This window comes from Acomys russatus, chromosome 12 (genome assembly GCF_903995435.1).
Source record: "Acomys russatus chromosome 12, mAcoRus1.1, whole genome shotgun sequence".
In the NCBI taxonomy this organism is placed as follows: domain Eukaryota; kingdom Metazoa; phylum Chordata; class Mammalia; order Rodentia; family Muridae; genus Acomys; species Acomys russatus.
In genome coordinates this window covers 20,034,569-20,050,986 of record NC_067148.1, presented here as the reverse complement: position 1 = coordinate 20,050,986, position 16,418 = coordinate 20,034,569, and the positions used below count along the sequence as shown (strand labels likewise).

The 16,418-nt window shown below is 42.7% G+C and overlaps 1 protein-coding gene across 2 annotated transcripts in view; it reads left to right on the top strand.

The window, feature by feature from the left end:
- Positions 1-16,418, top strand: part of Rhbdd1 (rhomboid domain containing 1) — a 97,415-nt gene that overhangs the window by 25,079 nt on the left and 55,918 nt on the right. The window contains exons 3-5 of one of the 2 annotated variants that reach the window (XM_051153993.1): positions 4,825-4,913; positions 6,992-7,048; positions 8,725-8,857. In XM_051153993.1, the coding sequence (XP_051009950.1) occupies positions 4,825-4,913; positions 6,992-7,048; positions 8,725-8,843 (265 nt within the window). In that variant the 3' untranslated portion in view covers positions 8,844-8,857. Of the gene's footprint in view, positions 1-4,824; positions 4,914-6,991; positions 7,049-8,724; positions 8,858-16,418 lie in introns of those variants that run through there. The other variant, XM_051153992.1, reaches the window with a different exon arrangement.

Here is a 16,418-nt window from a genome sequence, read left to right as displayed (position 1 = left end):
GCTCAGAAGTTGTCTTTCCACCATCATTGTTCTAATAATCATATGCGGTGTCATTGATTTTAACTTCTCGTCTCTTATTTTTTATTTTTCCCCCTCACATACCCATGGAAATGCATGTCAACAAACAGATACATGTATTATATATATTAATATATATTCGACAAATATACATACGTCTCAAAAACTAGTCATGGCTGGGAATTCTTTAACCATAGAAACACATGAGAGGGTTATATATAAAAAGATATAGCAAATTATAAGCAGGTTGAATAAAGCAATGTGAAACTAGAATGATGCTGATGTTGGGACCACATGTTTAGTGTAGAAAGATGCTCTTCAAGAGTGGGAGAAAGACATAGTCTGTGGAGGGGTGGTACCTCCATTTCTTTTTTGTTGTTGTTGTTCTTTTGTTTTTTGTTTGTTTGTTTGTCTGTTTTGGTTTTTTGAGACACGGTTTCTCTGTGTAGCCTTGGCTGTCCTGGACTCACTTTGTAGACCAGGCTGGCCTCGAACTCACAGCGACCCGCCTGCCTCTGCCTCCCGAGTGCTGGGATTAAAGGCGTGCGCCACCATTTCTTATCAGCACCAGGCATCAAACAAATATTACTAAAAGAAAGATCTTGTAAGACACTGAGCCACAAAACAGTTTCTGGGGTTTTTTTTTCTTCTTTTCATTTTCAAATATGAGAGAATTGCTAAAAGTTACATTTTTAGCAAGGAGAAAATTGAACCTAGAAATGAGTGCTACCGATGCAGAAACATTGACAAAACGAAGAATTAGGACAATTAAGAAGTGCAAGTACTTTGCATAGATGGCTGCCTTTTTCAGTGATTAGTGAGAAAAATGTTTGCTTGGTGTTTTTGGTTACTATTGTTTTGTGTTTGTTTTTGAGACAAGGTCTCACTTCGTAGCCTCAGATGGTCTGAGACTCACTCTGTAGCCCAGACTGGCCTGAACTCATGGACAACCTCCTGTCTCAGGTTTCCAAATGTTGAGATCATGGATATAAGACACTACCTGAGTGTGGCAGTGTTTTCCCAGTTTATCACCACCTTGCCATGGCACTAGTCTCTGAGATTCTTCTGCTTGTAATCAGTTGCTTACACTCCAGGTCGGAGATGTCCATTTCCATATATAACTGAAAACAAAGTCGCTAGTCCTGAGATCAGAATTTCCTTTGAGCATGTGCTGTTATTATAGGCATTGTGATGGTTGGTATTGGCTGTCACAGTGACAGGGTCTCCACGCATCCAGAAGGTAAGCCCCTAGACACATCTGTGAAGGACTGTGCAGATTCAGGTAGCCTTTGGGAATGCCTGTGAGGGATTATGTAGATCAGGTTAATTTAGGTGGAAGACTCTCACTAACTGGGCCTGGGGTTTTGAAGTGAATGAAAAAGGCCAGAGCTAAGCATCAGGATTCATTACCCTCTGCTCCTGACTGGATACTTCGCAACCAACTTCTTCAAGCCCTGATCACCGTGTTTTCTGAGCTGTGATAGACTGTTCCCTCAGAGTTAATGCAAAAAGAAGGCCTTTCAATTTGGAGTTATTTTTTGTCAGGTATTTTATCACAGCGGCAGAAAAGATAACTAATACAGAAACCCATACTGAGAAGTGGGTCCGTGGCAGTGCTAAGCCCAGCCTTTGGAACTTGTATCAAAGAGGACTGAGGAAAAATTTGAACTTGGTGCTGGAAAAGGCCTTGGGTACTGTAAGCAAAGATTAATGGACCTTTTTGGTGGGCACTTGAAATACAAGAACGCTGAAGACAAACGTGTGCAGTGGAGGCGCAGCCTGGGAAGTTTCGGAAGGAAACAAACCTGCTGTTTGGGACTGGTTCTTGGTCATTTGTGTGATATTCCAGCAGTGTTCTTGTGTCCTGAGAACACAGCAGTCATGGGACTGGGAACTTTGTGCCACCGTATCCTGAAAGTGTGACCCTTGTTTTTATTTTATGGGGGCTCAGAGAGAAGAAAGTGCCTGGAGTTTCAGTTTGGGAATCAAAAGACTGTGGGCTTTCCATGTTGGGCAAAACATATTCTGCAATATTAAATGGCCGTGTTCTGAGGGGACACGAGCAGCAAGCTTATGATTTCAAAGGAATGTTTTTGAGAGGAAAAGTTGACTAGAGCAGAATTGCGATTGGTTAATATTGATTGTCAACTTGACGGGGTCTCGACTCCACCAGGAGACAGGCAGGCTTGCGAAGGATTATGCATGTTAAATGAGGCAGGAAGAGCCTAACTAGGCCTCTCCTGATGCTGAATACAGTGTGCCCAGTTGCCTCAAGTCCCTCTGCCATGACTGGCTGTTCCCTCAAAGTATGAGCAGAAATCAGCCCCTCCCTCCTTATGTTGCTTTGGACAGGTATTTCATCTCAGCGCTGAGGCCAATAACAATGTCAGGCATAACACTTTGTGTTGTGTTGTCAGAAAGAGGAGGGGTGTCCAAAGGCTGCCCTGTCTTCCTCCCCCAAAGTCCGAGGCCTCCTTCTGCTCCCAAGGGTAACTCCTGCTCAGTGAACGGCTATGAACAGCAAGGAAGGGTCACAGTACTCCTTAAAGCAAGCTGTATTTCCTTGCTCTGTGGGGGAAATTCCGCTTCTGTGTGTCGTGCGAGATTCCCAGTTTTGATTAAGATCAGAATCTCTCCTTTTTTTTTTTATTTAAAAAATGAACACTTCCTTAAAGCATGTGAAGTAGTGACAATAGCTAATCGTCTTGTTCTGGGAGCTTTGTGTGGCTGCTCAGGGTGGCAGGATGACGCAGTGTGCTCCCCTCTGCTGTTTTAATTATACCAGAGCAATTAGATTATAACTCAAGCGTCTGAAAACCCATTATAAAGATAAGGAATTCATTTTACTGTATTATGCTCCAAACTGTAAATGAGATTTAAGATTAATTGTCTAATAGGTTGGATTTTAAATGGAAACTTTCTCCCATTTTTTTTTTTTTTTTTTAACATCTATATGATCCACCATGAAGCTTGGTTACAAAACTTTCAAAATTACCAATTCTATAAAAATAAAGTTCTTTTCAGTTAAATAGAAGCCAATTTCTTTCTAAAAACAAAGATGGCTTCTTTTTGTGTCCTTAAATCAGCACTTTCTCACATCTAACTAGGTGGAGATGTGTATGTTGTTGATGGCTGAGTAGAGAATAAAATAAGAACATGAGAGAGGGAGGAACAGGAGAATACAAGTGAGGGGATAACAACTGAGATGTAATCTGAATAAATTAATTAAATGAAAAAATAAGAACATGAACAGGGGGACCACCCGAACCAAAAAGCCCTGTTCTTATTGTTCTCCCCATAACATGGAAAATACTTGACTAGTCCCATATTTTAATTATTAGGTTGTAAGTACCATGAGGAAAATTCCTGATGGAAACGATAGCTTTCTTAGCCAATGGGTATAGCTGGGTGTGTGCTACAATGAGGGTGAAGGAACAGCCCTGAGGACAGTCAGGGGAAGGAGGGAGTTCATCGTTTCTTACAGAGGTGCAGTTAAGCTTGGACTACAGGTCACAGAGAGTGTTTGGATGTGGGGAGATGAGTGTGGTGGGTCCTGGGGCTAAAGGAAAGAGACGAACAATGCAAGAACTGGAGTCCAGTGCATGCTGGGTGTTCTGTAGGTAAGCCAGAGGAAGACAGTGACACGATTGCCCTCTGGACAAATACTAACTGTGGGATTCATTGGAGAGAGAAATCCAGGTAGCGCATTAGCTGATTTTCTTTTGCTCATGTATTTATTTGGTGCTCACCTTATATCCAGTGTTGGACTTTTCCAAAGAGTTTAGTCAGGAACCCCTAAGGGCATGCATAGTTACCGTAGGAAGGAATCAAAAGGCTGAAGTGGACGTGACGAGTTTTACAAGATGGAGCTTACCAACCGCATGGAAGTGAGACTTCTTTAAGGTGAAAGGGTTTACGCACATTTGTGTGTGTGCAGACAGTTCCAGACAGCTGACTATCGACCAGGTATGTGACAAGAGAACTCGGCCATCTTGGTTGTAAAATGTGCAGTTCAATAAATCCCTAGCAATTCTTAAAGTTGGGATGAGAGATTGTTCAGGCAGTCAACTCAACAGACACATTCCCCAGCCCACAACCAACCTGTAAATAGCACAGGTCTCTAGAAATACTACTGCCTTGATAGACATAAGCATCTGAAAATACATTTTATCGCATGAGCAATTGTCAGACTTACGTGGCAACTCTAGTGCCCAAGTCTTCTTTCAAGCTTGGAGTCTTTTCCTTGTTTTTGCAGAATGACAGAAAGATCATTATAAACCTAAGTGGGGTGGCGTGTGGAGACATTTGTCCTGAATTTCAGTGCCCATTTGCTCTACGAGTCAGTCCTGCACAAACACTCTGTCTACTGTTCTGTAAACACAGATAGGCACTGTCCCTCACACTGGCTGAGCACACCAGATATAACTCTGAGCAGAGAAAACTGATCGCATTGATATTTTGTGATAAGCGGTCCAGAGAAGAGCTGGACATCATTCAGTGGCCTGTCTTGATGGAAGACTTAAGCTGGTGCCGAGAAACGAACAGATCTGCTTCGGTTAGGGAAAGGTGCTGCATTTTAAATGTGTGGATGTTATTATTCATTGTCCTGTTTGTTTGCTTTTTTTTTCCTCTTAAGGTAAGAAATGTCGTCCTTTGGACTAATTTAAATGTTACTCAGCATAAAAAGCTGTTTGGAGCAAAGCTTGCAGACTGTAACTAATTGACACGCACCAGGCTAATGAGGAGACAGAATGTGTCTAATCAGCAACAGAGCAAACACTCACAAAGAATCTCCTTTCCTCCTAGGACTTCCTTCGCTGGGCATCTGGCTGGGATTCTCGTTGGGCTGATGTACACTCAGGGGCCTCTGAAGAAAATCATGAAAACATGTGCAGGTACAGAACTCAGAACTAACACCTTCGGCCTGACAGCAGTTAGAAGTTCCTCCTCCTCCCACTGTACACAGAAGCAGCCCCAAGATTCCTTGGGGTTCACTTTAGAAATGTCCTAATATACTCAGGTCTCTCTGGAAACCAAGAGCTAACAGGACAGCCATCGTAGCATCTCACATTGTTCCACACAGAGGAATGCAAGCCCAAATTTCTCCCCTGAGGTGTTCTTACGGAGCAAATGCCCATAGAGGTATACCCTCATCCCTAATGCGTTCACGGGAAACCATACATTTCCTGAAAACGTGAGTTTACCAGAATGTATTTTTCTATAACAGTGCTTGAATTAGTAGACATGCCTGGCAAGGTTACAGAAGGACACCAAGCCTGGACTGTAGGACAGGGCCAGTAAGAGTTCAGAGTGACCACTAGGCCTTTGGAGGACAAGGCACTGTACTAACAGGAGACCAAGCCATGTCACTTACTTCTTGCTTCTTATTTTCTTTTCCTTTGTTTTCTCCCCCTCTAATCTGATGTTCAATGAAAGTGTTTTACTTAGTAGTGAATGCATTTAGACCCTTTAATATAAAATACTGTACTGATTTTGACTTGTAAGGCAACTGTTTTGCAAACGCTTGTTTTATAGACCATGCGCATTCTAATATTTCATCTTTTATTCATGAAAAGTCTTCTGAGACTCTTTTACCTTTTCTTGAACCATAAATAATTTGTTTTCACAGTTTGTGCCGATGACTGTAGTTCTTGGGAACCATATAATATTCATGGCATTTGAAGGCTTTCTGGGTACTGCCTCCGCAGCCTTTATTGGCAGGTTGAATTCACTTTGGGGTGGTTTTTACAGGGTCATGCTGCATCTACAGGGATTCCCATTTCGTGCCTTTGCCCCTTATTGTAGCCTGTGTGCACTTGGAGGAGGCAACAGGAGCAGTCCATGCTAACAGTGGCCCTGGCTTGCATTCTCAGGACAGCTGGACAGTGCCTTTTTGGTACTGAATGCTAATAAAGGGGGAGAGTGCATTGTCCTGATCCGCTTCCTGTGTCCTAAGATCTACTGCTTCTTAAAGCTCTCTGCGGATAGACTATAAAATGTAGACACACGCTTGATTTAATTTTCAAAAAGGGTTTCCCCCCAACAATTATAACATGTAAACTTTTCCCCCTTAAGACCATTGCTGTTTTCTGTGCAGACATTTTTACATCAATCTTTTTTTTTAAAGTGACACAGAAGAAAATTAAGTTTGAAAAACAGCCTGCAAATTGTTTTCTGGTGAAAGCAAAGAAAGGATGTGTAGTGAGCAGAAAATTGGAATAACACAGGAACTTGTAAAAAAAAAAATGACCCCGAAGAATGTGGAGCCTGTTGTTTTGTGCTTCCTAAAAGAATTGGGTCATCCTGAGAGTGTGCCTGGGGCTCTCTGTCTGGTTCACCTGTGTCAGAGAAAGTCCCTTAGGAAGGGTAGGGAATGTGGCTCTCCTGATGTCCTTGTTGGGAGAAGGGCTTTTCTCCAGTACAGCTTCAGAACCCAAGCCTACTGTCTTTAGAATCAACAATCAGTGATGTCATCTAGGACCTTTTAGGAACCACAGTGCATGTAAATTAGGGTTTTATTGACACCCACCCACAATACACACACACACACACACACACACACACACACACACACACACACACACACACATACACACTCACACACTCACTCACTCACTCACTCACACACACTTTCCTAAAGGGTTGGCTCCAAACAAGTGGTTTGTTTTAATAATTGTCTAGAAATAATTTAAAGTGACCCTGGGCTTTCTCATTAAGAAGTGCATAACTGTTGGAAAGATTAGCTGTTAAAACCAGATGACTGTGCCAGGTGTGGTGGCACACCCTTTTAATCCCAGCACTCAGGAGGCAGAGGCAGGCAGATCTTTGTAAGTTCAAGGCCAGCCTGGTTTACACCATAAGTCTAGGGCAGCCAAGGCTGCAGAGAAATCCTGTCTTGAAAAAACAAACAAACAAACAAACAAACAAAAACCCATATGACCTCTATTAAAATGTTGATTTTCTCCACGTTTAGGCATTTTTCCCTCCAATGCTGGGTATCCAAGGCAGCAGTACCACTTTAACAATGCAGGTAAGTTCAAGTCATTTCACATATTTCAACTTGTTAAAAAAAAAACTACAAACTGAAAAGCATGGTGCTGCTTAAGATAGCACTAGTTTTGGGTGTGTTCTCATGCACACAGCGGTACCTTGACTCTTCCTGGAAGCTGAATGGGGTAAGTGTAAGCCAGGGTGTTTCATGGGTCCCTAGGGAAAGTTAAGGAAGAAGGTAACTCTGGCATGGAACAATTGTCTGATTGGTGTAAGGCCTCTTGTGTGCAATATGGTGCTTATTACTCCCAAGTCACCCAAGACTCCCACTGGTAAAGTGTTAGGATTGGCCACAGGGATGTAGCTCCCCACAGTCTATCCCATATACACATCCAGGAAGGCTCTAGCTTGCCCTAATATGCTAAGATGGGCTTTAATACCATGAAGCTTAAAGAACAGAATGTATTTTTCAGGGTTTCTTTATAAAAAAGATAGAAAGGATTTCCTGTCCAGGCCTAAGACTTTTATACTCCAGTCTGAGCATTCAACTCTAGCAGGGGAGAGAACATGGGCGGATACACTGGATGGTTGGGTGGGTGGTGCAGTAATAGGTACTGGGTGTCTTAATGCAGTAGACTCTATGTGTCTGCTTTTAGAGGCTTATATTGAAATCCTGACCCCTATCATGACAGTATTTAGAAATGGGGCCTTTGGTATGAAATCAAATCACCACAAGGCAATGGCCTCATGAGTGCCCACATGAGAAGGGCTCTAGCGAGCTCCCTGGCCTCTTGCCATTTGGGTCTGCTGTTGGTGGTGGTCAGGAACCTGGATGAGAATCCTCACCTGAGCTGAAGCGGACATCCTCACTTGGACAATTGCCACATGTAGTCACACTATACCCATTACTGTCATATCAGTTAACGATTTGAAGCTGGCAGCCTTTTGTGGGAAGCACCAGATAGCTAATATTTTAGACACCACCAGGCTCTATGGCCCAGTTGACTCTGTTCTAACTAGCCAGCTGTTTCTTATATCATGAGGACAGGCATTGTCTTATGAAAATAAGCCATGTATTGGATTCAGACCATGGGCTGAATAGATTGGCTTTAAAGAAAAGTCTATCCAGGCACAGTGCCACACGCCTTTTTTTTTTTTTTTTTTTATTCTTGTTACATCTCAATGGTTATCCCATCCTTTGTATCCTCCCATTCTTCCCTCCCTCCCATTTTCCCCTTATTCCCCTCCCCTATGACTGTTCCTGAGGGAGATTTCCTCCCCCTGTATATGCTCATAGGGTATCAAGTCTCTTCTTGGTAACCTGCTGTCCTTCCTCCTAGCACTCCAGAGGCAGAGGCAGAGGCAGGCAGAGGCCAGCCTGTTCTACAAAGTGAGATCAGTTTTGTTTTGAATCCTGGCTTACTTAGGCCTTTAACAGATAACAAGAAGTTGTTAATACCTATCTGATGGCTGGTCTTGCTTGTCAGTCTGACTAAAAGATCAGTAAAGGGCATTTCTGGGCATGTTTGTGAGGTAATTTCCTTAGTTAACTGTAGGGGCATGGCCTTCTTTGAATGTGGGTGATAACATGTAGTTGGCTAAAGACCCCCTGAAATAAAACAGGAAAAAGAATAAAGCCCACTAGGCGCCCCCTTCCCTCGCACTCATGAGCACTATCTTTCTATCTGTCCATCTCTGCATCCTGGCTACACGAAGTGAGCATTTCAGCTCCTCTGCCCCCTGTCTGTGAGGATGGCTCTGCCTTGCCACAGGTTCCTCACAACAGGCAGCAGGCAGACGTGGAAGGATACCATGAGGCAACTCCATTCTCTTAAGGTTCTCGTTCAGGTATTTGCCACAGTGAGGAATAAGCTATCAGTGTGCATGTATGTATACATAAATACACACATGCACATGTATGTGGATATCCCTTGGGGTTTATTTTTCCCATACAGTGTTATCAAGTCACAGACTGTATTATCCAGCAGCACTCTGCCAAGGTCACATTGCAGAAAATGCTGTTACAGACACTGTAAGAAAAAAAAAAACAAAAAACAAACAAACAACAACAAAAAACCCAGCAGTCCATCTCTTAGAGTATATAGTGAGGAGTGTGGATATATAGGTGTGGATATACAGGTGTGGATATTTATAGGTGGGTATATTTGATAAGGTGGAACAAAAGAGATTCTAAGACTAATTAGATGAATGTGACAGCTGAGCCATGGCATGCTGTAAGTCGATAGCTGGTTATCCTAGCATTTGTTGAATTTTTACCTACTTCTGCTGGCCAGGTTCCCGCTCCCTCTCTCTCAGAAGACTTCTACACCCAGGAAGCCTGCTCGGCCCTGCTCTTCTCTCCTCACTGCACCACACAGCCTGCAAAGTGCCTCAGTTTCTTTTTCCTAAAGGTTCAGACTCCCGTATTGCCGACTCTACAATGTCTGAGAATGGTTTTCACACATTTCCCCTACTCTGCTACTAGATTTCTACACTGGGCTCACCCATCCCCTTCCGTTTCTTCCACGCACAAGTCCAGACAGCAGATGACATGAAGACAGGCATCAATGTTCTGGCAAGGAGGGACAAAGTTGTGCATGAGCCTGTCCAGAGGAAGCAGAGTACTGGGACCTGATAGGTGATTAAGGAAAGCAGTCACAGAGAGGACTTCCCAGGGAGAGAAAGCAGAGTCACAAGCGGCATGTTGGGGACCGACCAGAGAGTACTGGGTCTCAAAGGATTAAATCTGTATTGTGACAGTCTTCTCCACAGTCCTCAAGCCTTGGCTCGTGACTGTCAATCCTGGCTTATATTGTGTATGAGTCACCTGCATAGCCTGAAACTCACCCAGATCATGAGGTCAGAAGGGGAGGGCTGGGAACAAGCCCCGCCCCAACTTCTTAGGTGATTAGGAGAAAAAGCTGTGGCCTTACGTGATGGGGACCTTGGACTTGGGGACCATAGACAAGAGTTCTGTCTCTGCCTCAAGACGACGCTTTGCATTTGAGGCTTCCACCTCTGCTTGATCTAAATGGAGTGATTATTAGCTGAACTGAGAGGGTGTGATTGATCAGCCAGTATGGACAAAGATGTTAACTGTAGTCCCTGGAAGTGCACTTTGACTGACCGTCGTAGAAACTAGTTTACAGTGAGTAGTACAGAAGTGTTCCCTGACCTGTGTGACTGGAGGAACAGAGCTGATCGGTCAGGAGAACCATCACAGTTCCACCTCCCACTGTGGTGCCTCTCAACTTGTTGTCTTAGACTCTCCAGGAGGCAAAGGACAAGGCTACTTACAGCTTGAAGCTGTTAGAGGGAAAGGGGCCTGCCTGCTGGCTCACTTTACTACATCTCCGCAAGCAATGACAGGAGAGTCTTGGGGGGAGAGCTCTGTCAGTGCTGTTCTTACCTCACAAGCATAAAAACCTGAGTTTGATCCCCAGCACCCAGCTTTAAAAAATAAATAACAGGCCAGGTGCAGCGGTGCACGCCTGTAATCCCAGCACTCGGGGAGGCAGAGGCAGGCTGATCGCTGTGAGTTCAAGGCCAGCCTGGTCTACAAAGCTGGTCTGTTACAGAGAGAAACTGTCTCAAAAAAGAAAAAAAGAACAAAAGTGTGTGTGTGTGTGTGTGTGTGTGTGTGTGTGTGTGTATAAATAAAAGGTGTAGTGGTGTTGGACCGCCCAGCCTAGCATAGCCAGGAAGCTTAGCAGACTCCAGAATACTGATCCCCCTGTGCGCGCGCACGCACACACATACACACACACACACACACAGAACCTTCTTCTAGGTGAAGGAACTAGCATTACCATACCTGTGCCTAGACGTGGCTCGTCATGGACTTCCTGATCCTGGCATTGTGCTGGAAAACTGAGCTTAGGAAGGCTATGTAATTTGATCACATTTGAGCAGAGAAAGGATGTAAGTCAGTGATTCCTTCTCCCTGTTTTTCTGTTGTGTGGGGATGTGAGATTCACATATACTCTGACAATTGAGCTTTAGGAAATAAAGTCACTCTGTGCTCTCTGTCTGTCTGTCTGTCTGTCTGTCTGTCTGTCTCTCTCTCTCTCTCTCTCTCTCTCTCTCTCTCTCTTCCCACCTTCCCTCCTTGCCACATTTACTTACATTTTTTGAAGACAGAGATGGAAACCCTCTCCTTTGCTGTCTCCTCCCTCCGTGAGAGGTATTGGCACAGCACACACAGAGACTGGAGATTTCAAGGCAGAAATCCAAGCTCGTTTTTAACCTTCCTTTTTGATGTCCTGTAAGACTAACATATTTATATTGCTTCCTGTGGAGTGATTGGATTTCTTCAAAGACAGCACTAGAGAGGGCCCAGGTGGCCAGGCTAATGATCATCTAAGCAACTTTGATGCGGACATATGTATCTCTTGCAAGGAGTGATTTAGTCTTAACGTGGCCACCTTCAGCTGGGAAACTCCTTGGAGGTCAAAGAAGCTAACAAATGTTTTAAAAGCTGTTACCAATTTTTCTAATCTGTGTTGTTTTTCTTGATCTCTTTGCTATGAAATCCTGGAATGTGTATAAGGACCAGATGGAGCAGTTAACAAAGTAATGATAACCAGAAGAGCTTTTTATTATTATTATCATTACAGAGCCAAAGTATATAACTTAAAAAGTGTTTATCACAAGACATAATTCGAACTTATTTATCCTAAGCACTGACTGTTAGATTCCTCTGCCCTTGTTTATTTATGAAGACTTTAAAACATCTGATTGGGCCATTAGAGGAACAGCTGTTGAAAAGTTTTGTTTCTCAGGGATCTATTATCATAATAGATATTGATGGCATTTTTGGTCTTGCTAATGATTTATGATTGATGATACAGAACCTTTATCACACTAGTCCTTTTGACTTAAAGCACCAAGGTATTTTTCATTCTTTGTTCCCTTGTTTTGCCTGACAAATATCAAGTTAAGTTTTATAATGTTTGTATGGTAAGAGCTCTGGGATTTATTTCATCAAAGCGTCGCGGAGTTGTTTTATTTTTTTCAACAAAAGGAATAACATGTAGAAAAATGTTTTCTGCATCAAGAAGATGTTGTGTAAAATTCCTGTAGCTAGCATCTGTGCAGTTAAGACTCTACCATGTGTAGTATTTCCACACAGGAGTGCTGGAATGCTCCGGGTCATTTGGGTTCTGAATTAGCTAAGTGCTGTGCGGTAGGTTGGGGAGGTATTGCCGTTTGCTTGGCCCTTCCATATTTCCACAGAGCTTTAAAGGTGATAATGAGCCATGTGGGAAAAGAACCCACTATGGGTTTTTTTGCCTTGCAATAAAATAATTAGCATTCATGGGCAGGGATGGGGTTGGGGAATGGGTAGTTTCGCCACTTCGGGACTATTGAAATATTTTGCTGCATTTGGTGACATACCCATAAGTATTCTACTAGTGCTATAAAGTCTCTGTGAAGTGAGGTTGTTAATTTTGGCTTGACTACTGCTCTTCTCTGCAGTGCTTGGTATTTGGTGAAGCATGTTTAAAAAAACAAAAACAAAACAAAAAAACCAAGATCTGTAGTAATTCCATCACACTCTCCTTGCTCTCCAGGTGGAAAGCATGCTGAGAGTGTCCCTGACACATCAAGGGGATCTGAATTTCTGGTGGTTCCATTGGATAGAGAATAGTTTGAAGACAGTGTCCATCTTTGAAATTGTGTTCTGTTCTCACGTTGGTCATAAAAACCACTGTGAGGACTTAGACATTTTTACTTTTCTTCTCTTGTTTTGAAAATCATTAATGTTACTCTTCTGACGTGGGTCATGTAAGAAGGAATTTAGAAATGGGCCTGCTGGAAGTATTGAGTAAATATTCAGTGGTATTTACTGCGCTGTGAACAAAGCCATCATAATTATCCACCAAATTCTAAGAATTTTTACTTACGGCTTCTTTCAGTAATCACTTTTGTTTGTGTTATGGAAATTCAACAAAAGAGAACCAAGCCAGAAGAGTATTATAATAGTTGGTTAAAAGAGTAAAGTATCCACTGAGACACTTCTATAAAGAAAACCTGCAAACAGCCAGTCAACCCATAAAACGATGTTCAACCCTGTTGATCATTGAACCACAATACAGTGAAAGTGGCACATTCCTGCACTTAGGAGATAGAAGCAGGAGTTTCACAAGTTCAAGGCCAGCCTGGGCTACATAGTGTGTTCAGGGCCAGCCTGGGTAATTTGTAAGACCCTGTTGCAAAAACAAGATAGTGAAATACCACAATACACCTGCCTATTAGTCAGAGTTCCATAGAAGAATAGAACTTATAGAGTAAATCTCTCTGTCTCTGTCTGTCTGTCTGTCAGTCTGTCTGTCTCTCTGTCTCTGTCTTTCTCTGTCTCTGTGTGTCTCTCTCTGTCTCTGTCTCTGTCTGTCTCTCTCTTTCTCTCTCTCTCTCTCTCTCTCTCTCTCTCTCTCTGTGTGTGTGTGTGTGTGTGTGTGTGTGTGTGTGAAGGGGGTTGATTAGAATGGCATACAAGCTGTAGTCTAGATAGTCTAGCAATGGCTGTCTATGAGTGGGAAGTCCAAGAATCCAGTAGTTGTTCAGTCTATGAGGCTGGATGTCTTGGCTGATCTTTAGTATATGCTGTAATTCCAATGACATAGGCTCTAGTGCCACTGGCGGAATGGACTCGCTATCGTGAACAAGAGCAAAAAAAGAACTTACTCCTCCCATGTTCTTCTTATAGGCTGCCAGCAGTAGTCCAGAATAAAGGTAGATCTTCCTACCTCAAAGGATCTGGATCAAAGATTTATCTTTCCATCTCCCACTCAGCTGATTGAATAAGAAAAAGTCCCTCACACATGTGCCTAGTTATACTGAAGTTTGACAGCCCAGAATAGCCATCATATCACTACAAGGGCTATGGCTAATGTAAAGAGATCAAAGAGCAAGGGTTGGTATGGGTGCAGAGCCTCTAGAACCCTCCATACACTGCTTGTAGAATATTAAGGAGACACAACCATTCTGGAAAACATCCTTGTGGCTCCTGAAAGACTTAAACAAAACTACAGTCAGACGATACACACTCAGCAGAAGCACAAATGTGTGTTGCATATGCATTTGTCCATACGTGTTTATAGCAGTAGCATCAGAAGTATTAGGAAGGTAGATGCAGGGTTGGGGCCATAGGGGCAGCTGCATAGGCAAAGTGCTTGCTGTACAAGCCTAAGAGCCTGTGTCTGCATCTCCAGCAGCCACCCAAGAGCCAGGCATGATGACATCTGCCTGTGACCTTGATGCTTAGGCATAGGAACAGGTGGACCCTGAGGGACCATTGGACAGCCAGCCTTGCCAAATTGACAAGCTCCAGGCCCAATATTTTTGAGAACCTTCATCTCAAAAAAAGAAAAATAAGACAAACATTAAGGTGGGGATTGATTGAGGAAGACACCCCAAGCCAACCTCCGACCTACACGTGTGCCCCCACACATGTACACATGTGCGCGCGCACACACACACACACACACACACAGGTAAAAGTAAATGCCTACCATCTGTTGTGTAGACAAACTGTAGCTTAGCTATCCAAACAGCTATTATTTGACTGTAAGATGGAATGAAGTGCTGGCATGTGTCACAGTAGTTGGGAGCCTTGAGAACATGCTTGTAAAGTGAACCAGACACAATACAGCACACACTGTATACTTCTACTTACATGATTTGTAAGAGTAGGCACCTCAGTAGAGATAGAAAGTACCTCAGTGATTACTTAGAGCTGGGAGGCTTGGGAAGCTGAGGGGCGTTAGCTAAAGGTACACATTTCTTCAGGGAAGGAACAAAAATATTTACAGTTATTTGTGGTGACTATGGCACATATACTGAAAAACTGAATTGGTAAAATTTTCACTAGTAGTTTGCTAATATTTTTTTTTCTGTTCTTATAGCCAAATTGGAAATGGGTAATTCATAAAGAATAGAGTTTGTTTAGCCCATGTTTCTGGAGTCTGGGACACCAGACGTGTTGCTAGGGTCTGGTCAGCACTTCTTGCTACCTCAGATATGGTGGAGGGCATCACATGGAATCAGAGCAAGTGAATTTAGGCCTCACTTCCTCTTCTCACATAGCCACTGACAGCATCCTTGGAGCTGCATCCTAATGACACTGTCTAATCTGCATTACTTTGCAAAGGTCCCACCTCCATATACGAACAACATATGACACACATAGTGATGTGAACACACAGTAGATACTTGGTTAGCAGTTGAAGCTGGATTGTTGTATTGTAATTTTATTATTTAATGAAAATAAGGATTCCAAATTACTGAATATTTTTGCTAGTTATGATATGGATATAGAGTGCAAGAAGATGGGGGAAAGAAAGGCAAAGGTCAACTAAAACTAAGTACATATAAAATGCTATAGGGAAGCCCTTATATGGTAATTAAAAACTAAAATAAAATTTTGTTTAGAAATCATACATATTAAAGCATTTTTATAATAAGTATTAAAATTTTTCAAAATAGCTTGCTCTAAATATCAAATTTCTGAGTGTGAAGTTTCACTCAACCAAGTTCTGTGTTTGTCTGTAGTGTTTCATCCATGCCCTGTGTAGGATGATATGGAGATATGTGATACCGTAGCTTATAGTTTTCCATCAACAACCAAGCACGTTAATTAAGACTTGAAACATCCCCTTCAAAGAATATGATAGTGACAGGATAGAGGCGAACACAGAACAGAAGATAGCGTCTCATTATGCCAAACTGTTATCTGTAAATACGAGTCTCTTCAAACTAATTCTGTAACCATTGACAGTTAAAGAAAACACAAGGACTAGATTCAAACTGACAAAAATTAGAATTATTTTTGCAAAAGCAAACTTTGTTTCGCTTCTGTCTTTGCTTAATTGGTGTCTGTTTAGTGTGCAAAACATTATTTAACGACCATGTTATCTCCTGTTCAGCTCAGTAGCCAGTTTTTTTTCCTAACCTGTTATTCATTGGAAGTGTGGTGTCTGGTAGTTATAATCAGCAAAATTGGCGCATCTGTCTCAATGTTGTTATTAGTTTTTGGAATAGACTGTCCAGCATGGTTGCTCTGCGGTACATGGTACATGCATAGAACATCGGCTGCTTCTTTTTGGATGGAGCCACAGACAGTAAAGGTTTTCTAGCTGCTTCTCCCCACTCTCCCCACTTAAATCAGGACTTCAGGGGAAACCCTGCAGGGGCCAACAGCTCCAACATGACAAATAGACTCCATCAAGCCCAATCCCGTCTCTTCTCCAGCACTTGTAGGTGCCTCCTGAGGTATTGATTCTTTACCTCATCAGCGTGTACGATCTCATTCCTGTCTGGGTCATGTTGGGCACTGTGGCTGTAATGGTGACAGGACCGTCAATTGCCCCTCTTGTGGAAGTTTTCTATGTGTGTCATGTCATCTTTTC